The 26,939-nt window shown below is 46.3% G+C and overlaps 1 protein-coding gene across 2 annotated transcripts; it reads left to right on the plus strand.

Annotated features, from left to right (window-relative positions):
• The first annotated feature begins 774 nt into the window (after positions 1-774).
• On the plus strand, positions 775-19,988 carry ccdc85al (coiled-coil domain containing 85A, like). 2 transcript variants are annotated; one of them, XM_068729054.1, is made up of 4 exons: positions 775-1,575; positions 2,833-3,935; positions 17,180-17,237; positions 18,933-19,988. In XM_068729054.1, exons 1-3 carry the CDS (start codon positions 1,324-1,326, stop codon positions 17,214-17,216), a joined length of 1,392 nt encoding a protein of 463 aa, XP_068585155.1. In that variant the 5' UTR covers positions 775-1,323; the 3' UTR covers positions 17,217-17,237; positions 18,933-19,988. The 2 variants fall into 2 exon arrangements, with proteins under 2 accessions (XP_068585155.1, XP_068585154.1); XM_068729053.1 differs by having other exon boundaries at positions 2,833-3,931.
• The last annotated feature ends 6,951 nt before the right edge of the window (positions 19,989-26,939 follow it).

The following is a 26,939-nucleotide window of genomic DNA, read 5'->3' on the forward strand; positions in this document are numbered from 1 at the left end:
CCCTACTACATATATTTGAAAGGTATTGTTGGTAGTCAATACATTAGACATGTATTGCAATTGAGAGTTAGAATTAATAATAATAATAGAATAATAGTGTTACTATTAATAAGATGAGTTTTTTTCTTAGATGATTCCTGTGGCACCTACTGTGGTTCATGACTCCTGCATGTCTGAATGAAGTCATGTTAAGAGCAAATATATAGTTATTTTGTTTACATACAAAAAATGTAAATGTATCCAATGCACTCCATAGGATATGAGGATAGTTGAAATAAAGGAGACTTAATAAAATGCCTTAATAATTAAAATGATCTAATTGATAGCCTGGTGCTCGCTTTTATTTAGCCTAAATATTGAAGTGTTTATTGAACTGTGTGTAGCCTAATCTTACTGTCTATACTTTTCTGCAAAGCCTGCTGTCAACACATTTCAACAATACATCAGGTCAGAGATATATCTATATCTATATCTATAGATATATATCTATATCTATAGATATATATCTATATCTATAGATATATAGAACCTGCAGGAAACCTGTTTTTTTCCCACTTGCAATTCAAGTAAATCCGAAAGGAAGTGAACTCAGCGTTTCATGCAGCTTGTTTAGAGCGTCTCTGAACATTAAGTGGCGCTGTAACCAAGCAGCATTTTTGGTGAAGCTTAAACCCCTGGAGGGAGAGAGAGAGAGAGAGAGAGAGAGAGAGAGAGAGAGAGAGAGAGAGAGAGAGAGAGAGAGAGAGAGAGAGAGAGAGAGAGAGAGAGGGAGGAGAGCTGTTCCCTCTCCTCTCTGTGTTTCTGCCGTGCACAGCGGACTCTCTCCTCTCTTTTCGCAGTGTGCTGAACCTGCAGGCGGCAGGTGTGTGTGTGTGTGTGTGTGTGTGTGCGCGCGCGTGTGTGTGTGCGTGCACCGGAGCTTTTCTCACTTTGACCACGTTTGGGACCAAATTTGGATGTAGCAAAAAAACCGAGGCGACAACTCACACCGCAAGCAGGCTGGCCACGGTTCACCCCGGCTGTGAGGATGTTGCAGTGATCAGACAGCAGAGCAGCTTCTCCGCCGTCTCGCGCTCAGCCGGCATCGTCAGCTGTTGCTCTACAGCAGAGAGTGGAAGAGTCGCGAGCAACAGAAAGAAAGAAAGAAAGAAAGAAAGAAAGAAAGAAAGAAAGAAAAAAAAAGGCCGAACTATGCGACGGACTTTCTGCCGGTAACCCGTTTTCCACCTCGAGTCGACCGGGGGAGCGGATGCGAGCGGAGGTTGTCAACGAGCCTCTGACTATTTTCTGCCCTTTTGTGTCGGTGCCGGAGGAGCTGTGCCAATGGAGAAGGCGACTCCGCCGCCCCAGCCCCAGCCCCAGCTCCAGCTGTCGATAGCGAAGACTGAAAGTCCGGCGGAGGACATCTCCGGTCTGACCGACGAGGAGCTTCTCAAGTGGACCAAGGAGGATCTGGTGCGGCGGCTGAGGCGGTCCGAGGCCGACAAGATGAGCGTGATTCTGGACCACGGGAATCTCATCCGAGAGGTCAATCGCAGCCTCCAGCTGCACTTGAACGAGATCAGGGGGCTGAAGGTGAGGAGAGGAGGAGGAGGAGGGGGGCGCGCATCGGTGAAGGATGAGATCATAGTTTTGGAGCGCACCTGAGAACGCGCATAGCATGAGGGACGTGCTGCTGCTCAGCGAGCGCGTCTGCAAGCATGCTGTGAGAATAGATGGTACCGTTGAAGTTCACTGTGCCATTGTGAGGGCCTGTATGAGACTGTGGTATGGATGCATGTAGATCCCTCTGTATGGGCAGCTTCACCTAAGTTAGGCAAATACTTCCTGTCAACAGGAGTTTAATTAACACGGGAAGGGAAACCAGTGAGAAATGGTATCCTTACAGCTTGGCTGTGGAGTAAAGAGTCATGGTCCGATCACTGAAGGGAGGGCATGTCCAATGCTCAAATCTGGCGTCCAGATCTCTGTGTCTGAGCTACACACACACACACACACACACACACACACACACACACACACACACACACACACACCTCACATTCCTAGACAGCTCCTGCACATAAATCTAGTATGTGCAGTACTGTCTTGCCTTGACGTGGCATTTGCTTTTGAAAGTACACGCAAACATTCGCCTTTTTCAGTAACCTTTACGCCGCCTTTATTTTTTTTACTGCACCGCTAATAAGATGAATTTGGCACAACGTCCACGATATTTACAGATAAGGCTGAGACCCAGCCTGAGGTAGCCTCAGAGGAAACACATGGGGATCATTTGCCTTTCTTGGAGACCTCGTCACCTCTCCACACATCCGAGCTGCCTAATTACACGGGAAAGAGCCGGAGGGTGAGAAAGGGAGAGAGCGTGAGAGGGAGGGGAGAGAGGAAGGAGCTCTCGGGGAGGTGAAGGAGGGATGTTTAAGTAAACGTCGCTGGGTGTGAAATGTTAGGGGCGTGTGATTTCACTGCTCTCACCCAGTTTTATTATCCGTGTGTGGCCTCTCCATCTCCTGCAGAGCGCTCTCATCTATATTATGTACTTCACGTTGAATGGCACACAGTGAGTCAGTGCTTTTGTGGGGAAGACAGACAGGATTAGAACTTGATTTCATAATGATTGCAGCGTTAGACTGATATCTAAAAGAGTGGTGAATTGGATTGAAATTGGACAATGGTTGTAGTGATTTAGTTGGAGTTTAGTTACAATCAATAGAAGACAGATTATCTTATTTTGCACCAAATTAAAAGCACGTTTGTGTTGTCTTTTTAATGATTAGGGCCTCAGATTGAATCTCTCTTTTCCCCCTCGCACTTTCCTTCTCTTCCTCTCAGGATATTAATCAGAAGCTGCAGGAGGACAACCGAGAGCTGCGGGACTTGTGCTGCTTCCTGGATGACGACCGCCAGAAAGGCAAGCGTGTATCCAGGGAGTGGCAGCGCCTGGGACGTTACAGTGCCAGCATCATGCGCAAAGAGGTGACCCTCTACCTCCAGAAACTCAAGGAGCTGGAGCTCCGACAGGAGGAGGTAATCCGGGAGAACCTGGAGCTGAAGGAGCTCTGCCTGCTGCTGGACGAGGAGAAAGGGGTGGTAGGTGGAGGAGGTGGGGGTGGAGGGAGTGGAGGGGGAGGGAGTGTAGGGTTGGGAGGGTGCCGCAACTCCATAGACAGCCAGAGTAGTTTGCTGCTGGTGCCCGGGCAGGGCCTCCTGATGAGAGACGTGGGGGACGGGAGCAGCACCTCCAGCGCAGGGAGCGCTGACAGCTCCGATCACCCTCAACACAAGCAGGCTCACCTGGCTCCAGGGGTGGGTGGGGTTGGTAGCGGTGGGGAAAAAGGGAGCCCCGAGCTCGTGCACAAACCCAGGTGCAGCAGCATCAGTGGAATAGGAGGCATAAGCGGAGTAGACAGGGAGGTGCCCAGCCCTGAGCACCCCGCTGGGCGCCACCGGAGTACAAGCCTGGAGTACCCATACACCCTGCCCCAGCTCTGCCGGCCCCGCTGCGGCTCCATATCCGTGCCCGACCACAGTCGAGTCATGCGGGGCCTCAGCCCGGAAAAATACGGGAGGAACGTGGGCCGACGCAGTCCGGAGCAGCACCCCAAGCACCACAGCTCCGACCTCCTCCTGGGCCAGAGGCAGCACTTCCTGGGTCAGGGAGGCAGCGGGGAGCTCTATCAGAGGCACCACAGGAGCAGCATTAGCAGTCTTGGCTGCGGGAGCCCCGAGCCCAGGCAGGCACATTTAGGGGCCTCAGAGCACCATGAAAAAGGCTGCGTGGTCCAGGGGGGCAGCCCCGAAACTCACAGGCACCAGTACAGCATGAGCCCCGACCACGTGAAGTTCGGCAGCCCTGTGAGAGACGGGCAGAGGAGGCCGGCAGGAGACGAGCTGTCGCCACACCATCGGGGCATCTACAATGGCATGAATGGTAGGTAGGTGTGTGTGTGTGTGTGTGTGTGTGTGTGTGTGTGTGTGCATTGTAATGTGACTGCATGTGATCATCCCGTGTTTTCATCTTCTAGTTATTACTTCTAAAAACTTTGCAGAGGAGGATGTTTTTTACACTCAAAGTTTCACATAGACTCAAGCCACACACACACATGCACACGCACACACACACACACACACACACACACACACACACACACACACACACTAGTGCACCAACAGTTAACACACCATCTTCTCACGGTCTTTGTAATGTGTTGTCGTCTCTCTGCACAAGAAGGTTTTGGCATTGGAGATAATCTATTTGTCTCCGTGAAAATGTAAAAATGAAAATGTAGAATTGCTGCGTGATATGCGATGCACTCATTTGATTGAGAGAACAGAGATACTCTTCCTCATTCTGACTGGTGGAAATTTTTTTACAGCATTATTGATTTAGTTTTTTGGCATCTCGAGAGGAATGTGGGTTGGCTCAGTGGATGAGAGAGAAAACACGGGGTTCAGATTATTTCATGATTTTACACGTTGTGTGTCTAAATTGAACAGATTGGCCTCAAATGAACCACGCTCAGGCGCCTCTCGGACGGCGAACAACCGCCCCGACTTTGCTGCAGTCGCGCCGATCTCGGTGAGAGTTGAGGATGTCGGAGAGAAGGAGGAATATCAAAGCACCAACTTGGCGGCTGTTTAAATACCCCACAGTGGCTGATAATGATTTCTGGAGTCCGGGGGAAGAAAAAAAAAAAAAAAAGTGCTGAGTGGCACAGAGCTGGCAGAAGCTAAAGGACGAATTCCTCAAGGTGAAATATCTGCCTGACTTTGCAATAAGGCTGATATTACAGGAGAAACAGAGAACAGTGAACACAGAGCGGAGAGAATCCTGCAGCACAGGGAGGAGCTCCATTACCTCTCGTGAGCTCATGTCAGGAGTCATGTGCTTTTAGATGCTTATTTTATTTTACCTTTATTTAACCAGATCAGTCAATCGAAAAAACCAATTCTGATTCACAATGACGACCTGGACAAAAAGGCAGCGGCGGGAAGCAAGGCGTTACAAACGAATAAAACGGAAACATCTCAATCAATCTCATCCATAAAACAACATCGTAATAACAATAACTGTCGCTGAACGGCAAGCCATTTATAGCTATTGATTATTCGGGTTGATGTGTGTTTTTCGTTATAAAAAAACAATCTTTCTACCTCACTGTGACCTTTAGGGGCCGGTTCTACCCGTGAGGATGGGTGTAGTGGTCACAGGGAGCGCTGCCTGGCCTGTGACACAGCCCTGTACTGTAATCTGTGGCTCTGCAGGAGCTTTGTCATGGCTGATGATGTAACCGTGACGTCATCAGGGTCATCTCGCCGGTTTTGGGAACTGAGCATTTGTTACAAACATGGAGCCGTGGAGCTTCAAAAACAACCGACGGGGACGGCCCAACAAAAGAGACGATGCCGAGCGGCATTGTGGGAGATGTAGTGTTTTTTTGGAACCTAAGCCACACTGGGAGACCAACAGTCAGGATGTCAGACTCTTTGTAAACGTCCTCCCAGCTTTGTTAAATTAAAACACTAAATTGCTGAAGTACAATAATTACAATGCAGCCGCCGTAGCCTCGCAAATAACAGTCTCGTAAACACGCTCTCTACAGCCGTTTTGCAAGCTCCACTGATTGCAGCGGATTATTGTGAAGACACACACACACACACACACACACACACACACACACACACACACACACACACACACACACACACACAGAGAACTTTGAGTTGGATCATAATTCTGTTGCTATTTTAGCTCTGTGTGCACTCTGTAGCTCCGTATGAGATTTCAATCTTCTTGTAACCTGAAACCCATACGATGTCTGCAAAAGGCCACGCCACATTAATGCCTCGCAAATCCTTAATTGGAAAATGTTGTGAGAGCACAGGGCACTCACCGGCCCTCAGGTCTGGTGGTTTGCCAACTGTGGCATAACTGTTGTGAACTTATGCATGCACCAAACAGCCTTTAACCAGGTTCATAAAGACTTCATTAAGCCTGATGTGTGAGAGAAACGTGTGTGTTGTTGCTGTAGAGTCCTAATGGTATATCGTCTGTCAGAAGGGCTGCTTATCTCTATCACGAATGTCCCCACAGGGACGCCATGCCGCCACTGACCTGACAAGGACACTAACTTCAAGTGTCACAACACAGTATTTACAGTTAGACCGAGACACGCGAACACCGCTGAGCCGGAGGTGGAGGATTCTGCTCCCGTTGATGCTAAATGAATGAGAAGATGAACGACAGGCTGGCGTTTTGGCGTGGAATTTTGCTGACGGATTGAAATATATTCAAACACTGCAGAAGTGAAAGTGTATGTCTGTAGTGAGGTAGCAGTAAAGAGAGCAGCTTCGTGTGTGTGTGTGTGTGTGTGTGTGTGTGTGTCATCCACTGGCCCGTCCGTACCGCCATGTCCTGTTTTGGACGAAGAGGGAATTTGATTCCTGTGACGATGTAGAACACTCCACTCACTTGGATTATCCTCTAAGCCCTTTGCACAGTATTATTTCATTTTTTTGATGTACTTGTGTGTGTGTGTGTGTGATTTGGGTGGATGTGTCCCATCCAGTGTCACTGCAGCAGTGTTTTATTCAGACAAATGAAAGTCTCGTGTACTCGTGCCACTCGACAGCACTGAAGCCTTTTAAACTCCTGACAAAATCCAAGATGAAGGCAAAACATCGCTCTGACCTCTGCAGCCTTTTAATACAAACTGCTTCTGCATGCTTTGGTGAGCTTATCACACTATGCTACGTTCACCGCCGGGTGAGGGGGGATGATCTCCAAAAACGACCGGAAGCATTCTTAGTTTTGCTTTGTGAAATTATAGAACATTTTCAGTTTTCTACCGGAAGAAAAGAAGCCCTCAACATCTCAACAGTATGATCCAGAAAATAACTAAAAAATCATTTAGAGAATTCAGGGAGCACCAAGTGCATACATTAAAAATACAATACAACTGCATGTCACTGGAATAACAGTACATATTGCCTTGCTCATATAAAATAACGGGCCTGTAAAGCCTCAACTCCCACAAATAAACAGTGAACCCTTCAGCTCAGCTGAGACCCAGATCAAATATGTCTTCCCATGTGATGGACTCGCTCTAGTGAAAGATAATCAGCCGTGAACACTGTAGTCTCCTGACCCAGACTGTTCACTAAGCCTATAGGATCTCTGCACTGCAGAGGGTCTCTTTCTAAAGGAGGGGAGACTTAATCATGTTTTCTGCTTTAGCAATCGCAAGTTCTGCACATTAGCTTAAGCTGCTCAGATGATCGGGAGGAGAAAAAAAACAAAACAGACACTGCAGTGTGTGTGAGAACCTCTGCCCTCGTGATGCCAATGCATGGCACACACACGCACACGCACGCACACACACACACACACACACACACGCACAGTGTAAAACTCTGCAATTCTGCAACGTCTGTAAATCACCGGCTAATTTTGTTGTTGTTGAGATAAATCAACATAGCTAAATATTGAAATGTTTAGGTGCTTAAAGTGAGACCGAGCCGTCGGGTTAAAAGAAGTGCTCTATGGGCCCCATGGTTGCGGAAGATCCGGTTCATTTTATACCTGGAAGTCTGACTTTCTTGGCTTGACTTCCACAGTAATAAACGGGGCGCCGTCTCCAGCGCCGCGTCCGGTTCTCTTTACACATCGCGACGGCAACAGCGACCGTGTCACATCCTGAGCTTCTTGCAGCGCTTTGTCTCTGTGCTGCACACGTCTCGTCTTGTTGGGGAACGTGTTTTCTAAATGCTCAGCGTGGTTTTTGCACATGGGTGAAGATGGTTCTTAATTTGCATTGCGTTGAGCTCTTTTAAGGCCACTGTACTTTTGACTTAATGAGAGCTGACAGACACTGGCAGCATAATCCTCCATTCTTGTGCATCTTATTCTATTTTATCTGTTTGAATTAGCACGGATCGTCGCACTGCCTCATTCATTCTCATTCTATTAATCTATAATTGCAGCATCATTCCAGACTCTCCAGCTCTTCCGGCTGTTGTTTAAAAGTGCTGCTGCCTGTCTGAAACAGGAAATCATCACCGAAGCTTTGGCCTCAGATCATGTTCTCCTTCTCCACTGTCACTGTGAAAGCCAGGCTATCTCCCCCCCCCCCCCCTCTCGCCTTTCTCTCTCCTTCCATCCTAATTGGGTGCCAGTGTGAACAACCAGCTGTCGGACAGAGAGAAAACTCTGACTACAAAGACCTCTTTCTGCAGGAGGCTGCAGGATGTTCTGTTTGCCAGGCTGGGCTGAGGAAAGAGGGCTGAGGAAGCGTTTGAGTGTATTACTGGTTGTTGTTTTTTCTTCCCCTCCTTCTCCGTCTCGTCCTGTCTTCCTCTCTGCATCTTCTCCTCTTCCTCCGACTCCACTCTGTCCTCTTCTTTGCATCGTCTGCCAGGGCGAAGGATGGAAAGCACCCCCATGACAAATTGTAAAGTCTCACAGCCGAAGAAGAGGCATGAAGAAACTCAAATGTTTGTCACAGCTGCTTGGCATGAAAGGATTTGGGGGAGCATTAGGCTGCAGTGATTCAAGTAGAGTAGTATTATAACCAGATAACACGTCAGTACTGCCTGCCGTCTCATCTTATCCCTCATAGTTCAATGATGCGTAGATTGACTTGTTCAGACACATGATCTTGTGATTTTTCTTTTTTTTAAAACTGTGCAGGTATTCTCTGCTTGCTGTGTGTTTCATGGTGGATGACAGTGAAGGGATGAGAGCAGGTTAGAAGCTCCAGGGATGGTTATTAAGGCCGAGGATCATCGGAGACGTTCCTTTCCCAGGGTGGATGTCTTTATCAAAACCCCGTAAAAAGGGAAAACGTTACTTTTAAACGCTATCATGGCATTTGAATTTGTAATCACACCTGAGACCAATTATCCCAAACAGCCCCTGTAGGCCATCAGTGCAGCCATTAACCAAGGAGTGCATGATTAGGCTTCTTCTTTTTTTTTTTATCTACCTCCGATGCATATCGTTGTCATTTTTAATCAAGCCGCCCTCAGCTTCAGCTCTTTAAAGCTCGCTTCCGAGCAAACAACGTACGCTACTTTTCTGGTCCTTTACCCGTAATTTCAGCACAGAACTCACGACAACAGTAACGTCAAAAGGGAAATGGAGTGTGAAATGTCTCCAACAAGAGAACGAGCATTATTTTTGGCGAGCCTAAATTATAAATCAGGGGGGGAGGCAGGGAGAATGAGAATGTACCGCAGATACAATCAAGATGAAGACGTGTGTGCATGTGCGGCATTCTGATCACTCTGATGTATGTAAATGTTCCGATTCATCATTTAAATTAATTAATTATTTGATCGGTATTCATGCAGACGAGGAGCAGTTGGCCTCTGCAGGATGCGCCCAAACACCCCCCCCCCCCCCAGCAGCAGCTCCGCAGCTAAGTAGCTGTGTGAGTTATGGAGGAGGCTGTTCGGCGTGCACGGCCGTCGCTGCAGCAGCCCAAACCCCAGAGGCATCTGACAAATGTTCCACAGTAGCCCCAGTCATCCGGTAGACACGCAAAGCCAGCGGAATGCAGAGCAGCCTTTGTCCTCTCACGCCGCGCCGATGGGGGAGCGGCCCACTGAGCTAAGAGGAAATTAGCTTGCTAGGCCAGGTAATTAACTGGAAGTCGAGTGGCTGCCATGTTCGAGGGCAGCGCTGGGCCTGAGGGAACCTCACGTCAGTCCCAAAGTCACCGGCAGTAGCCACATCTAGCCGTGTTGCACGATGACGACGTTGCTCAGCTGTGGCTGTGTGTCACGCTGAGAGCCGGCAGTCTGAGGGCGGTCAGGTGATCAGGTGATCAGGTGGGAGTGATGGAGCTGAGTGCATCAGGTAAAAAGTGTGCAGGTGAATGTTTGGCAGCTTTTGAGGCGACTTAATTTGTGACAAGGAAGATCGGATGTTGTTGTTTTTTTTACTGCACACTGACTTGCATGGATTCAATGAGTTATTTATATATCGTTCATTCAGCCTGAGCGAGTTTGTTCAGGAGCATTAACAGAGTAATGTGAGGAATGAATGAATGAACTTTCCTTTTTTGTTGATTTATGCGGCCCATGGGGGACAAAGCGATGAGTGTTTCAGTGAACCAGAGTCCCTTTGGAAAGAGTCTGAGAGTCCTGGTTCTGGTTCTCCTGTGCCTCCCTTCCCTCCAAGTGGGCCTCCAGCAGCGTGGTGTCGATGTTGACTCCTAGCGTGGACCGGCGGAGCGGCTGGAGGAGTCTGAGCTGAAGACGTTTCTGGTGAACCTGCAGGACTTCGGACCAGCATTAAGAATAACGCTTCGATTTACGAGGGAATTCAGCTCATTGTTCTCCAAAGAGTTGCTCGGTGTTGCTTTAACGCTCGGCCATCTCGCCCATGGTGCCTGTCTGTGGTGATGAGCTGCTTTGCTGCTGCCATCACGGTGATGCTTTTTACAGCCTCACCATCTGTTAAAACCAGGGATAGAAAGTGAGATAACATATTGGGAACGTAACAAGTCAAAACCGCTGCAGCTGACAACCTTTTTATACCTCCTCTTTCCCAACACGCAGGATGTAGTTATCCATTTCCTGGGGCATAAATCTCCGGCCCATATTGTGCATTATGTGCATTTGATGTAATGTTCTTCCTGATGAGGATGACAGCGAGGCACGTGTGCAGCTCCCATTACTGCGGATGAATGGCTTTATCCTACCGACGTAAAAAGGATTGGCCATAGCCACATCATCATCTCTTACTAGTTCTCTTCCAGAGAAGTCTTCTAGCTCTGTGAGATTTCCTCTCGGAGATATTGAAATCAATTTCATGACCCCCCGCTGCGCCGGACCGGCTCATTTCCTTCACTCTTGCAGCATCTTTCACGGGGCTTCCTGGGAGCATTAGCTGCAGCTGAAACGTGGAATTGAAGTCATTCTTGGGTTTCTTTGAACTCTACTAGACGGTTATGTTCTGCGCTAATGTGTTGGCTGAAGAATTTACAGTTTATTTTGCAGTTGAGCGTTATATTTATGTTCTGTTTTCAATCATGGGATGCAGTATTTTTCATCCTATATGACCGAGGGCTAAAGCTGTTATTTCAACTTCTTTAACACGAGCAGAGCAGTGTGAACCATGTTTTATTCTAAGAGCAGAAGGACGTGAATGTCCACACCTAATTGTAACCCCTCAGGCCTCGTACACCAGCCTCATTGTCAGCTCATCCCTCAGGCTTTTCCTGACAACATCGTACCTAAATTCTATTCTTCCCTGCATCGTTGTGAAGTCAAGTTCTGATGCAACGCATTGCGTTGTTCCTATCTTAACACAAAGGACCTTTCCACATGCACGACTGCAGAAGGATTAGTTGTTTTTCATCAGGGAGGGGAGAGACAAAGCGGTCTGAGAGAGTGTAAACAAGTTTCAGCCTCAGGACGTGGGTCACCGAGGTCCGAAGGCTTGAGGGAGTTGAGGAGACAGAAGCCATTAAATGCTGATCCTTGGCGCTGAAAGGAAGCAGCACAGAATCGCGGCTTGCTGGAAATCTAACATCATTTGCAGCTGGTGCAATAACCAATATTGTGTCTCATCCGGACCCATCTGAGCCACACACACACACACACACACACACACACACACACACACACACACACACACACACACACAATGATCTACACGCTACCGTATGCCCGGCCTGTTATATTATTCAGCAGCACTGAGAAGTGATGGGTGGTGACATGTTAAAAAAGGACAACAGCAGTTTATCTAGCAAATGTCTGCTTAAATGTTTAATTTATTTACCGTTGAGAGTCGTAGCGGAACAACGTGACTGAAGACAAAGACCCGGTAGAACACGGAGGACAGCGGATGTAAAGGAGAATTAAGGGCTGAGGCTGCGCCGCCGCTCGCCTCTATAAATCTTTCTGATGGTGTTCTTCTCCCTGGTCTCTTTGGTTTAAATATGAAATACAGAAATGGGTGATTTGAGAAGAAAGATTTAAAATTCTAGCACACTTTATTCAAACACAACAGTTCAAAATGTGACGTCTACAGTTACTTCATGCATGCCTTTGCACGCGACTGCATGACTGTTCTCTCCCTTTCAATATATAGATGTGTGTACGTCTGTCTGTGTCACACACACACACACACACACACACACACACACACACACACACACACACACACACACACACACACACACACACACACACACACACACACACAAACACACAGCCCTTTTAGCCTACTAGGCTCCAATTATCCAGCTGTACTCCGGTGAGTTTGGTTCTCTCATCTCTTCAGCCTCACACTCATTATAGTTCTTACACAGCAGACAGACGACACTCACCATTAATTATAACACGAGAGAGCTTTCCTCCTCTTATTCCTGTGTTTTCAGACTCTGCAGAGTCTAGTGTGACGACAGCATAAAGACTCCACATGACTCCACACAGTGTTGTTTGTGCTCAGATTAAACTGTAGTCCGATTTTGAGCCAGGCTAGCTTGTTTATCCCTGCTTTCATTCTTTATGCTAAGCTAAAGCTAATGACCTCCTGGCTCCAGCTCCACATTCAACACGCTGTGAGAAAGCGAGCGAGTATGTATCCCAACATGTGGAACCGACTCCTCGACTCACCAACTTCATCAGTGTTCTTTTGTGTTCAAGGATTTCTGGGGATTCAAAAGTGACCTTTTACTGCCATTTGTGCAACATTGTAACATTTCCTATCCCTGTTTTAGCATTAGCGTAATGAAGCTTGGCTTATTATATTACATATAATGTCTGGAGAAAATGTAAAAGAAAAGAGCTGTGGAACAGAGTCCTGCACCGGGTCGGGTTGAACTACACGGGTAAAAATGAACTATGCGGTGGAGCAGCAGGCGAGAACAACATGTGGACGCTTTCTGTCTGGAGGAATCAGATATGAAAATGATTATGCAGTATTTTTTAAATCAAGCCGAATCAGCCGGCAGGTTTTTTTTGTTTTGTTATGGTGAAAGCCTGGCTCTAATTGCGTGCTCGTTATTCTAACCCAGCCGGGGAAAGAGACCTTTTCCTTGACTTGTGGAAGGAGAACCAGCTCACACCGGGGACTGTGGACAATATTATGTTCCTGCACAGCAACCTCACACTCAAGGAGCAATTACATGTCAGCATAGTGAGTAGTTCAGCTTCTGCCGAAGTGGGTACAGTTGATTATGATTTGTGATTCGGCATGTTCCAGTGGTGCAAGTAAAAATAAGGCTCTGCGTAGCCTGTGTGTCTAATCACGGGTCGAGTTAAAGGGGGCGGGTCTGGATTTGACTTGAAGATAATTGCAGGGAACCGGTGGGTTCTGGACCCGCTGCAGCACTGGGCTTAGGAAAATCCTCAAGCAGCCATTTTGCTTGAGTTTGAGACGGCCAGCCTCAGTAAATGACACCTTGGTGTTATTATTTTCTTTACACAGAGGAGTTTACTCTCAGCGTCACTTTTATTGATTTGAATAAGAAAGACGAGCCACCGGAGTCTCTCCTACACTGACTGACAATTCACCCGGGATTGACAACCCAAGCAGTCACTAAGCATATCGCCGCTACAATCTAGTGCAGCAGAAGCAACCAAAGCGATGAAGCGGTCCAGACCTGAAGTGGTATCGACTTTAGTTTAGCCTTACAGGACCGGGGCCTTTCTGTGAGACTGACCCAACACCGACTTGAATCCATAAGTGTCCTTTCTCGTTCCGGCCGCTCATAATCTCTGTATTATGCATTCGGAGCATATCCAGAGCTCCAGAGTTGGTCGTAACGCCGCTGACTGTAGCTGCCCGAGGGACGTCTCCGGCCGTCCTCGCTGACGGACCGACTGTCTCCCTGATGGACCGACTGTCTCCCTGACGGTCTGATTGACTGCTGCAGCTAAACGGAAGGTCACCGATCTACTGTGCATCTCCACAGGCTTTCCTGCCCAGCCGGCCTGAATAATTTATGTGGCCGATTTTTAGGAGATCTGAGGGAATGGCCATGAGAAATTACCTTGCATTGATCAGTTGAGAGAGGGTGAGGGATGGGGGGGGGTTGACGGATCAAAGAGGACTGAGAGAGCAGCCGTGAGGAGAGCAGGTTCTTGATTCAGACATCAATAACAACGCGATTACTGGTTTTGACAAACTGTACAGATCCTCATTAAGATTTTATTTCTCAGAGCTGCTTCGGATCCCAGCCTCCTTTAACGTATCCCCCCCCCCCCACAATTTTCATGAAACAAAAGACATCTGATCTCGTCATAAACAGCCTTGGATCTCTTCTGTGGACTAAGATTATGAGTTATATAGAGTTAATAACTGGCAGCAGGGGAAAGGGTTCCGCATCCGGAGCGGTGATTTATTCAGTGTGGGAGCAGCTCCTCCCCAGCCAATCTCTCACATCTCTTTGTGGGGAAATTTAGAGCCTTTCACTGGAGCTCTGGTGTACAGAGGTGTAATTTAAAGGAGCTTAGGCCCCACATTATTCTGGAGTAATCACATTATCTATGTCCTCTTGCTCTGACCCACACGGAGCCCTTTTTCCTCTACACGTCTCTCACATCCCGTTTAAATCCAATTTTGGTTTTAACGCCCCGCTTATAACTAAATCAACAAAACGCCGTCCAAGCGCTCCGTATAACTCTCCTCTTAGAGATCACATGAGAGCACGTTTCACTGGTAGCATTGATCACGCTCACTTTAAAGGGATGCTCTCTGGATTTTGGCACATGCCTTGCTGTGTGTTAACAGGACTGCTGCATCACGAGACAGCAGCTTGTAATCTTGTGACCTGTGTGTGTGGCTGCAGACCTTGAGACAGAAAATCCATTTAAGCTAATTGTCCTCGCGCTTGAGCGCTCGAGTCCAAAGACCCAGAACTGAGTTCGTTGGACAAGAAACTGTATTGTTTCCGCTGGCTGTTTCAAATATCTTTCATTCGATGACTTATTTTTTTAAAACTGTGCATTTCTCGTCGTCGCTGAACTCTGCTTCCTGACCGCAGGCGTTGCAGGTGCATCGACTACAGAGCGACCAGCCCGACACGGAAAAACATTACGCAACGAGACAAAAAATATGACACATGTGTGAATGTGATCGGGACGTCCCAGACAAGATAATGAGCTCAAGAACAGGGAGGCGCCAACTGTCATATGGCAGCGCGATGACAAGACCTCACAGACACGTGTTTATCATGAAGAATCATCTGGAACACATCTGGAACTAATCCCGCTGTAACGTGGGCCTAATGTTCATTGTCGCACCAATATAACCAACATAAATGAATGTTTCAGCTCGCTGGCATCAATCCAGAAACGCTCTATGTTTTGCATCGATCTGTCATGAGCACGTTCAGACAAATGTACCGTCCAAACAGCCGTCGGCTACACTTCCTGTAGACTTCCTGGGTCTTTGTCTGTGGTCGTGTGTCGGGAGGAAGGGACATGTGATGGAGTACAGAACTCACCACTCTCTATCTGGTGTCTGTGAGCTCTGCTTTAGCCGTGAAATCAATTCCACTCCGTACATTCTGATCTCCAAAAAACGAAAAACACCCCGCTGCCCACAAGCTGCATATCCCCCCCCCACTCTTTTAAGGACTTTTCATATCTCTTTGTGCCGTCTTGCCTCCTCCACAGAAATAAACAAGGCGAGGGAAGGGGCAACTCAGTGTAGGTGGCTCTACCGGAATCTTCCGCAGAACTCGGCGGTCACAAGAGCGTCGTGAATCTTTAATGAGAGATGTTTGCACGCCGAGGAGAGGAAATGTGCTGAAAACATGATTATAGGCTCATGGGGAGGAAACTGTTTGTGGAGAGCGAAAGAGAGATATCAAGCAGGGGGGGCAAGGATGAAAGAACCGTTCTGAAGGGCAACGTTGGTACAGAGGGATAATATATATATATATATATATATATACAGCTTTAAGGCAAAGGCATTCTTCCACCGCTTAACCAAGTTCTGACCAGAAGCGCTCACAGAGCCGAGAGGACGAGGGAAGACGCTGCGTGTCTTCTACACTTTTACATTAACGCTATTTTAGTTTGACAGCAACATTTTTCTTGGCGAGCACAAACAGGATTTTTTGGGGTTAGGGATGTCAAGATGGTCGATGTGTTTAAGGACAATCGTGTTTATTGCAATATAGTTTGACGTCTTCCACCGCGTCAGCGTGAACGAGCGTGTTTCTGTTGAGACCGTCGCTCCTTCAGCACAAAGAATCCTTCATCCTTCAGTCTCCAGCTATTGCTCCAGGTAATCTTCTAGTCCTAAATGTGATGCACTTTGATAAAGACGGCCTCCAGGTGTGTGTGTGTGTGTGTGTGTGTGTGTGTGTGTGTGTGTGTGTGTGTGTGTGTGTGTGTGTGTGTACGTTATGGTTCACGCTTTCCGTGAAGGCTGTTGCCACTCGGCTCGCTGTCACTTGCGCCGTTGCAGCAGAGATTGAAACAGACGAGGCGGGAATGTGGAAAAAGTTGTTAATGCCGCTCTATACAACGCGTCGTTAAGTGGTGGCCATGGGCCGAGTGAATGCACCGCGTCCGTCTGAGAACTCTAAAAGCTCATCCACCGGCACATCTAGAGTGATCCTCTTGAGTTTACAGGAGACACAGATGAAAGCCTACAAGACGTAACGCACTGTACGAATAGAAGGAAACGAGAACACTGGTACCGATGTGTTGTCTGAATTAAATACGGAGCTAGAGCCTGGGTGCAATTAGCCTAGCTTAGCATGAAGCAAGGGAAAACGACCTGCTGTGTCCAAAGGGAATACCTCTACTGCTACTTATGAACACATTATATCTCTTTTGTTTTTATCTGTTCACAAACAATATAGTTAATTCAGTAATCTGTGGTTTTGTTTGGTTCCAGTTTTTTGTTTTTGCTAAGCTAAGCTAATCAATCGTCTCCTCAAACTCTCTGCAAAAAAGCAAATACTGTCAAAATGTTCCTTTATACATGGCAATAATGAACATTACCAATTCCATCTTTTACACATCTTTCCGTTAATCCATCATCTTCTTTCATTAATGAGTCATTTTAAACGTTTTATGGTATGAAAAGACGTCAGCTCCAGATCATGAGATGAACGAGGCGCTCTCCTCTCTCTCTCTCTCTCTCGTCAAAACAACACATTTAAAACTCGTCTCTCTCTCTCTTCTTCTTCTTCTCTCTTTGTCACAGCTTTGATATCAGCCGGCTGCTGCACCAACAACTGTAGAAATGTCAAGCTATGGGACAGGTAAGAACCCCTCTCCACCGTGCTTCTTCTTCTTCTTCTTAAACCGCCGCGTGTTAATCACAGTCTTTGTAAAAAGAAGAACAGCCGATGGCTCGTTCCACCAGGGCCCACCATCCTGTAATCAGCTCCCATCATTCTGTTTTACCATGCAGAGGGCCTCCTTCAGCGTCTTGAGACCTATTTACATTTAACAGTTGGGTTGGAGGACAATCAGAAATCGCTCTGTCAGGACTTTTCCGGGATATTTGAATATTTCGTTCTCTTGATAATCACCAGGTGACACAACACCTCAGATGTATATTCCGTTGTGATCCCACGTCATTGCAGGGTCGGTCCTCGAGTTAGCCCAGCGTCCCGGCTCCAGGTGACCCGGGTGTAATCCCAGTGGGTTTACAGTGGGACTACAGAGTTAGGGGTGACCCTGTCCCGTCCCCGTGTGCCATCCTACATCTTCAATCAGGTCCCAGTGGGAGGGCGAGATGGCTGTGTTAATATTTAATGACTGCAAGACAAGACATACCTCCTCCCCGGAGGATAGTCCCCCCCCCCAGCCCGAACACACGCGCATACAAACATGCATAATCCACACACATTCTCGTCGACATCCTCTCATATACACGGTGACCTTTTCAACCAGGGAACGCATCCTCCTCCTCCTCCTCCTCCTTTTCTTCCACATCAGGCTTTTCACCTTGTCGTCCCCTCTGTGCTTTTTCAGCCCACTCTGTCTTATCTCTCACACAAAAAAAAAAATATCAATGACTCAGGCGAGGAACAGAAGAAAGCGCACTTCATGTCAGTAGATAGTTTGCGAGGTTCAGAGAAAAGTGACGGAGGACGCGCTAACAATGCAGACTGGAGTCCAGGTCCCGTGGACGTCCCTGGGCTCTCCGCCGCGGTGGAGAAGGACGCAGACGGGAACAGAAGGATCTGTCACCGATAAGCAACACAAAAGCCCGCGGTGATGAACATCTTGCTCACTTTAAACTGTTTCATTTGTTTCCATAGGATTTCTATCTATCTGACAAGTTGTTACTAATGGCTCTATTCATAGTTAATAAATCATTCGCTAATGCTTTATAGTTCGGGAACAAGCCAAGAGCATCTTTTGGGTTGCCAGATTGTAAAAGATCCATTTGGCTCTGGAGCATCTGGACCAAAATCCATGTACTAACAATGTACTAGCATACACTACTGCAGGCTTTTTGGAAGAATTGAATATTGACTTTAATTTAAACTCCATTTCTGAATGACTGATCGAGCCATTGCTAGTGTTGTTACAGTAGTAACACCTAACAGTCAAAATGTCTGCTGTGAAAAACTGATGGTTGGGTATTAATCACCATGAAATTGAATAATGCATTCTGAGTAATTTCTTGTTAGATTAGAGGCGTTTTCCTGATTTCATTAAGGGCTCAATAGGTTCATGATCAACGATAAGTTCATTTAATACCTCACATGCTCATCAAACATCTGAAATATGCGAGTCCATCCAAGCACAAGTAACAAATCCCTCAAAGGTTCTTCACAGTCTTATGAAACTCTGCTGCCCACACAGAGGCATACAGCGGCTCAGGTGCATTCATCCGTTGGTGTTTCTTGTTTATCAAATCAGTCAGTCAGTCAATAGTGCGCCCACAAACGCTTCAACGTAATAACGAGAACTCTTCTTCTGGTTCTTCTACTCCTGCGCAGCTTTGATGCCTCCTCTTGACCCCGACTTGACCAGCTAGGCTCCTCAAGCGGAGCAGAGGTCGCAGCGGTACGGCCCTCCTGCGTCTCCGACCTCGACAGACACGTGAGAGCCGGCGGACGCCGTCCTCCACCACTCCGGATGATGGCCTGCCGTCCACGGCTTCTTCCACGTCCGCAGCCCTGAAAACAGCCTGCCTCCATGTTTTCATTTCTACATATCGAGAGTTTATAAGAAGAGGGTTTTCTTTTTGGGGGGGATGCTATTAGCACGGTTGGTAAATCTCGCAAAGACTGCCGCAGCTCAATGGATTAGAGTGGATATCTCTCCCTTCCAACTGTGACACGGCTCCCTCCCGGAGAGCACCCAGAGAAAGGGAGGGATGCCGGGGATCAGCGAGAGAAGCGGTAGAGGACTCGGCACTATGTGTGCTGCTACCCTCTGTTTACAAATGGCGGAGAAGCACATAAAGGAACATTTCTATACCCTGCTGTACTAAACCTTGATTTTCCCGTGCCGTCTAAGCGCTCTCTGCCTCCTCTCCTTCATCTTCAGATGTCCATCGTCTTCAGTGTGTAGTGAGACTGCTGTAATCTAATGTTCTGTCTCTCTGAATCCAGCCGATCACATGATTGCCGCCGTCGTCGTCGTCGTCGTCGTCACTGTTCTCAGACATTTCAACTGAATTTAAAAAAGCATATTTGTCAAAGATGTTCTAGCAAAGAAAAAGAAAAACAACAACCTCTTCCTGTGTCTTAAACCGAGATGGTCATCATTACAAGCTGCTGACAGATGTTCTAGTTCTATAAGATGCAATGTTCAGGTGTAACTTTTCTTTTTTGTATTATCTTCTTTGCTCCCTTAAAGCGCCTATATTGAAGCTGGGGGAGAAGATTATACGTTTCTCCATGTTGTTTTTTACAAGGAAGTAAAGTCCAAGTAAAAAGTAGATTATTGGATTAGTTTTCTATATATCTATATATAAATATAATATCATTATTATTTTTGACTTACTGGTATTAGAACTATTATATGAAGATGCATATGATATATAACAAATAATAAACAGACTTCTTTATGTAAAAGTGCATCGCTTGTTCACGTTTTATTTCGGTGTGAAAATGAAATCTGTTAGTCACATTCAGACACGAAACGGATCAGAGTGAGAGTTAACCGACATGCTTAAGTGTGATAATAGAGATTATTATGAATTTAAGCACATCCTAACCCTCACTGTCCCATCCTGTCAGTTTGGAAACAATAGGGTCCAAACTGGGAGGAATTTCCTGTTGAGTCACTGGAAGTGGAACATCCAGCTCCCCTTCCTCTGCACACATCACCTTCCCTCACATCCTGACCAACAGGCTCAATGCATCCGACACACGCTGCACTGCTAAGGATTTCCGACACCATTGTGTGTGTGTGTGTGTGTGTGTGTATGATTTGATCAAAGGGTAAAGCTGAACATGTAAGAACATAACCAACAATGGTATAGTCCATCTCTGTGAATCGTCTTGAACCCCGTCTATTGCTCCAACGCTAAATGTGTACATCTGGAAAAACAGGTCACAAATATATAGTTCCATTATTTTAAAGACGTTACTCAAACAAAGGTAAATATAGAGCGTTTGTCTGTAGCGTTTTTCACACACACACACACACACACACACACACACACACACACACACACACACACACACACATTTGGTACTCTTTTGAGGATTTGCAGCTACAGGACAGCATCAGGCGTGACTCAAATAAACTGCATGTTTATCATAATAGAGGGATGCGACAGTGTGGCTCACAGGTGTGTTTTTAATAGTTCTAAGACAACACCGGAGCTCTCAGCCACAGAAGAACGAGACATATCCGGCTCTACACAGACAATACTTGTTAGCAGGATTGAGTCATTGTTGGTTTCGGTCTTTCCACAGGACTTGTTGACCACAAAATCATTTAATATTTGCATTGAAGTCAGGCATCTGGTTATGGTTGTGGTTCGGTATGGCTACGCCCCCAGGAAATGAGTGAAAGTCAGTACAAAGTCATAACAAACACCGATGTGTATTGGGTCGTCCGCTGGGTTTAAGTATTACCAGGGAACTCAGTGGAGCAGACTGAGGCGGATCAGGTTTGATGTGATTGCTCAGAGTGATTAGGGTTTGCTTATTTGCCCCAGAAAACCTCATTAATGAGGGTCGGTGCTGCGCCGGTATTTAAACCAGACGTCTTGGCTCTGCTGCTACGTATTGTCCTCCTATGGGACGTTCTGCTGGAACTGAGTGATCGCCTCATCGCTAACGCAGTGACTGTTGTTGAAGAAACAACAACCGTACAAGATTTATAGGCTACATGTGAGATAAGAAGGATGTTGCTTACATGCAGAGGAAAAGGACAGTTATTTTTGGTGCTGTTGTAATCACTGCATTATTTTTAAGTGTGTGTAACTGTGTTTATATAGTGCTATAAATCAAGTGCAATACAATACTTTTATGTGATCGCTCATTTGTTACTTCCACATCCAAGTACTTCATGTGTGTGTGTGTGTGTGTGTGTGTCTGTGTGTGCATCTATGAAGAGGTGTGGAAGTGAATGTGTGTGTGCCTGTTTACGTGCTGCTCAATATGCAGAGTCATGTGGGTGGTGTGTGCATTTCAGCCAGCCAGACAGCGGCAGGTTGATTAAGACACGCCCTCAACTGCTTATCCAGGAAAAGAAAGAGTGTGTGTGTGTGTGTGTGTGTGTGTGTGTGTGTGTGTGTTTCTATTGATTTGTGTGCAACTGTGCTGTTTAATGGTATTTATGTAAAGTAGGTGTGTGAAGAGTGTGAAGAGTGTTTGTGAGCTGCAGTTTATGGGTTTGAGAGAGTGTGTGTGTGTGTGTGTGTGTGTGTGTGTGTGAGAGCATGCAGCGCCACTGATCTGCTCTGCTGCATTGCAGCATGTCCTGCCCATCCCGAGGTCGCCGTCGTCCTCCGCCAGGGCACTCTTCCAAGGTCGCAGCAGGTCAATCCTCCCCATCTGCATACCCAGCCGACGCTCGGGGTAAATCCACCGACTCCGCACCAGATATGTCGGTCGTTTGCACACGGGACACCAGAAGAAACCAGAGCCCACGATGACCACACTGCAAGTTCACACTAATCTATCCACGCGGAGATGAGACGCGTAATCCACCCGGATGACAACACAACGAACCATCGCGGTGCACGCATTCTACATGCAAATGCAACTGAAGTCAAATATGACACTTTGACTTCTGGTGGAATTTACTGTCAATCTGTGGAAGAGGAGAACTTTCATGGGAGCCATCAGCAAGCAGGTGGAGCCAAGGTTGTATGACCTGAAATGTCCAAACACGTAATTCCTCACGAAACAAGACTATTGTTGCTTCGCCGACTGAGATAACATGTGGAAAAACGGAAATAGATATTATTTAGTGCGTTGAGGAGTGAATCTAAAAGAACAGACATACAACAAGAATGTGTGAATGTATGTGAGTATAGTAAACACAAATCAGGTGATCTGTACTCATCTGACAAGAGGAAGAGGGAATCAGGGGTTCGGCCTTATCAGTGTCTCTAATGAGTGTTACATGAACGTGAGCAATGCTTCCACTTCGTCCTCAGAGTTCATATCTCTCGACTGCATGTCAGCGCGTTCATACTTTCAGAAGTCCATTTAATACCTCTGTCGCACATTGAACTCATGAAACACGTCTGCTAATCCCAGCAGCAGCTCCCACAAACACATGCAGTGGAGTGGCTTGTTGTACAAATCCTCAGCCTCAGCTCATCTGCCAGGATGTTTGGGGTTTTATTACATTACGGGAGGATTTCAATGGGGCTATCAATGATTTATCATCTACAGTAGATACAACGGAAACAAACAAATAGATCCTCCCTAAGATTTACTGTAACACAGCAAAGTCTCAAATATCCCGTCTATGAAAGAACCTGAATATTTAAGTAAATGGGTGGCATCCCAGTGAGCTCTCTGGTGCAAAACATAAACCACATCAGACAGCAGGAATATCACTTATGGTATCCTCCCTGCTGTCTGACAGTTGGTTCTCTGGAGACAGGAAGCATCAAGGAGCGTCCTTAAACGACGCTGATTTGAATAAACGCGCACATAAAATGTGATGTGGACAAGCTTTTTTGTTTTATTGTTTTCCATATCTGTGACTCACAAAAGCAGCGTGTTCTCTCTGCACACACACTTTTGTAAAGTGATGAATGTCTTTGCAGCGCTGCGTCTGCATACGAAGTGAGGAAACAATACGCTTCAACTGTGTTCGTAGAAACACGGGCTGCTTTGTGATCACGCGTCGCTGTAAACACGGCATCAACACAGACCGGCAGTCTCACGGCAAAAGCCCGTTTAACTCCTCACCCCATGTAGGTCACCACCAAATCGCGTCGACGCCACACGCTAATGACCCGTCTCCAGCACAATAGGACTTAATTACATCCTCTAATAACCTCACACACTCAGGCTAGAGATAACGGATCTGTCATTACTCGTCCCATATCGTAGCTGGGATGGAGGACACTTTTGGATATGGGTACCGTTAGAAAGGGACTCTGTTTAAATCCGTCGTGTAGTGCTGGCGCCATTAAAACACATGTAACACCCGTCCCATGTAGCTATATAGTATAATAGGTGTAGTAGTACTATGGGCGGGGCCCTGGGAACAGTTTTAGATGCGATTACCTGTTCTTATACATTAAGCCACTGAGTCGTGGCTTTGGAGCGTTGAGGCCTAAAACGGTGATGGCCGCTTCACTTGTAACACGAGCAATAAACAAAAAAGGCACGTGCAAGTTTATTAGTACTCACGAATCCAAGGACTGTTCAGAGGGATAGGTGAGGGGAAGCTGGGTAATGGACGGCAGGCAGAGCGCAGAGGAAACAGCAGCGACGGTCTACAGCAGCACAGGCGGGAAACAGTTCTCCATGGTGGTCGCGAGGAGTTTTCCCCCATCCTCCTTCCGGTCACAAACATCCGTCTGCTGAATCAAATACATCAGCTAAGCAACACGTCCATACACTACGATTTAGCAATAGCTTGTTTTAACAACTGGTTTAAAATTTCACAGCTAACAGTATGAAAGCAAACGATTATTATGCTAATGCTAATGGCTATTCCCGATTAGCATCTCAACTTGTTTAACGCTACAACATTTAGTCACAGTATAGAAAATGATACACAAACTCGTATTTACCTCTTGTAGATCACAACAGTTCAAAGAACAGGATAACTGGTCGTCAGCCATTCATTTATGAACATTATTGTTCTCTTACAATAGTCACTGTTCAGTCGGTGACGGTGATAATTCGCTTCTGCCTATCATACGACTAAGCCCCACCCCTCTACCTGAGAATGGGCTTGGATTGGCTGTTAGCTTCAGGACAAAGCAATTCAACGAAGACAAAACAAAGGTTGACATAATACTGCTACACAGGTTAGGTTGTTAGGGAGAACGCACGCGCTGAATCATGTACATATCAAACAAACTATGCTCATTTGCATAAACTGCAACCTTTGAACTGTAAAGAGTATGAGTGTCTTATTGAAATACGTTGTATCCACCCATATCTATTTTTACACATGCTTATACACGTTTAACTTGTTTTAGAAAACTATTTACATCCTGCTGTCTAAATTAATTTTTAGCCAGGGCTACACACACATTTCACTCGGGAGCTAATTGTGTTTTATGATAATGTGACCAGCGCTGCAATGGGGTTACATGGTAAGACGGCCGAGCAGCTGTACAGTGGAACATCTTTAATCCATATCCGAGGTAATAATCTGCGAATGTAAAATACATACAGTATGCTCACTATAAAGCATTTGCTGTAACATTAATATAAATATTAGATCTTGATTATGCATCAACACTCTCATACAGAAACATTTACGCTGCATTGACTGATGGCGGCAACGTTTTCTTCTGAAGTGTCAAGTAAGTAGAACCTGTGTCACGACCACTTACGGCCATTTATGTTTATCATGTTGCTGTAGCTCCATCTACACTATCACTATAATGCAGACATCATTTTTGCATGATCGCTGCACCTAGATGTGTTCACCTGTCATCTCAATTCCACAATGCATTTATGTCAGTAAGCGCCACATATACCACAAAACAAATGAATACATTTTGTTTATGAAATTCCAATTGTATCATTGTCATGATTGTGTCATCCTGCAGTTTGTGCTCTATGGTTTATCCGTCTTTCAGTGTAGGTAAAGGACCCGTTTCTACAGCTGTAAGGAAGCTCTGCCCCCAGTGGTTGGCACATTCAGACTGCCTGAAATAAAAATGGACCTTCCATACATCTTACGTTAGGTCTAAAGTCTACTGTCTTCTATAGGCAGAGCTGCAGGAAGTACAACTACCGTCTAACGTTCAATAAAACTATCCGACCAATAAAGCATACCGAGGCAATGAGGCGGTACACTAACTCATGTCATGGGCTTCGGTGACTTGATCATGCTGACTGACGGACGGACGGATTGATTGATGGATGTGCAGAGACTCAGCGTCAGAGAGCATTCGTTCTATTTGCAGTCGCAATCTGGGTGTAATTAGCATCTGATTTACTAAAGGCAGCGGCTAATTATGCAATCAGCTACTGTTACTGCCTGCTCTCTGTGAGTGCGCCCTGCCGGTGAAGAAGGGCTTAATGGGTGCAGTTCAGTGCTGGATTCTATGTGAAAACTGCTTCTTTTCTTCCAATTTTCCCCCGAGACTTTTTCGCGATGTCTGCTGTCAGGGAGATTTTGGTGTCGAATAAAAGTTAATTACATTTTGTCCTCCACACCAATATGCCTGCACAATATGTGCCATGCTTTTTTGGAAGTGGAGAATTTCCCACACAGCGTGACCCCCGCAAATTGGGTGAACCTTCATAGATTTTCTCTTAGCATACAAGATGTAAATAATGCATTCTCTTACAATAGGGCCAACTTTTTGTTATTTTGTTGTAATCTTAGCTTCTCTGTGTTCATCCGGTCACTGTTGATATTTTCTGGCTTTGTTTCTCCCTCCATTCTTCATTTCTTTGTTTCTTTTTATCTCTTTGTTTCTCCCTTCATTCTTCATTTCTTCGTTTCTTTTTATCTCTTTGTTTCTCCCTTCATTCTTCATTTCTTTTTATCTCTTTGTTTCTGTCTCCTGAGTGGGTGAGCAGAGTCAGGGATGGTGAAGTGAGATTTTAGCAGTAACACAATGCTGATATGCAGTGACAGCAGTGGAGGCAGGCAGAGGTGGGAGCTGGAGAGAGAGAGAGAGAGAGAGGGAGAGAGAGAGAGAGAGAGAGAGAGAGAGAGAGAGAGGAGAGAGAGAGACCCAGGACTGACTCATCAAAACAGGGGTGAGAACAGGAGACCGGACCCTGACGCCAGCCTCCCACATGAAACTGCCTCGACTTCCGTGACCTCTTGACCTCATCCTCTCTCCTGCTGCTATAGGAAGTGATCTGTCTGTGTGTCTGCCACTAATCATTCCTTTCTTTAACAGAGTAAGTGGATACTACCCACTCAAATGTGATTACTCTGTCGATATGACAGCTCTGTTGTAGCTAATGTAGCTATGCTAATGGTCAATACAGGCTGTGCAGACACATGAAATGCATTCTGCTCCTATTTCTAGTGTTTGATGGTAATGAATACAACATGGACCAGCTTAAAGAACACAGTCATGTTCAGTAATGCAGGATAAAGGAACATATGGGAAGCCGTTTCCACAGCAAACCTTCTATTTGCTGCCTTCGCGCTCTTAACACTAAGAGTAATTTGATCTCACATATAGCAGGTGGGCCCAAGAACGACTCGAATAGAATGCTAATATTAATAGTTGCTCTGTATGATATGTCAATGTGTGGATTATAGCCTGTTTCTCCCCAAATATAACCAAATATTGAATTAATTTTGAAAGATCAAAACTGCCCCATGATCTTTTCTGCCTCTGTGTTTTCATAAAATGCAATCCACACCTT

Source organism: Cebidichthys violaceus, unplaced genomic scaffold (genome assembly GCF_023349555.1).
Source record: "Cebidichthys violaceus isolate CVI_PGR_0920_01 unplaced genomic scaffold, fCebVio1.0.p SCAF_44, whole genome shotgun sequence".
NCBI lineage: Eukaryota > Metazoa > Chordata > Actinopteri > Perciformes > Stichaeidae > Cebidichthys > Cebidichthys violaceus.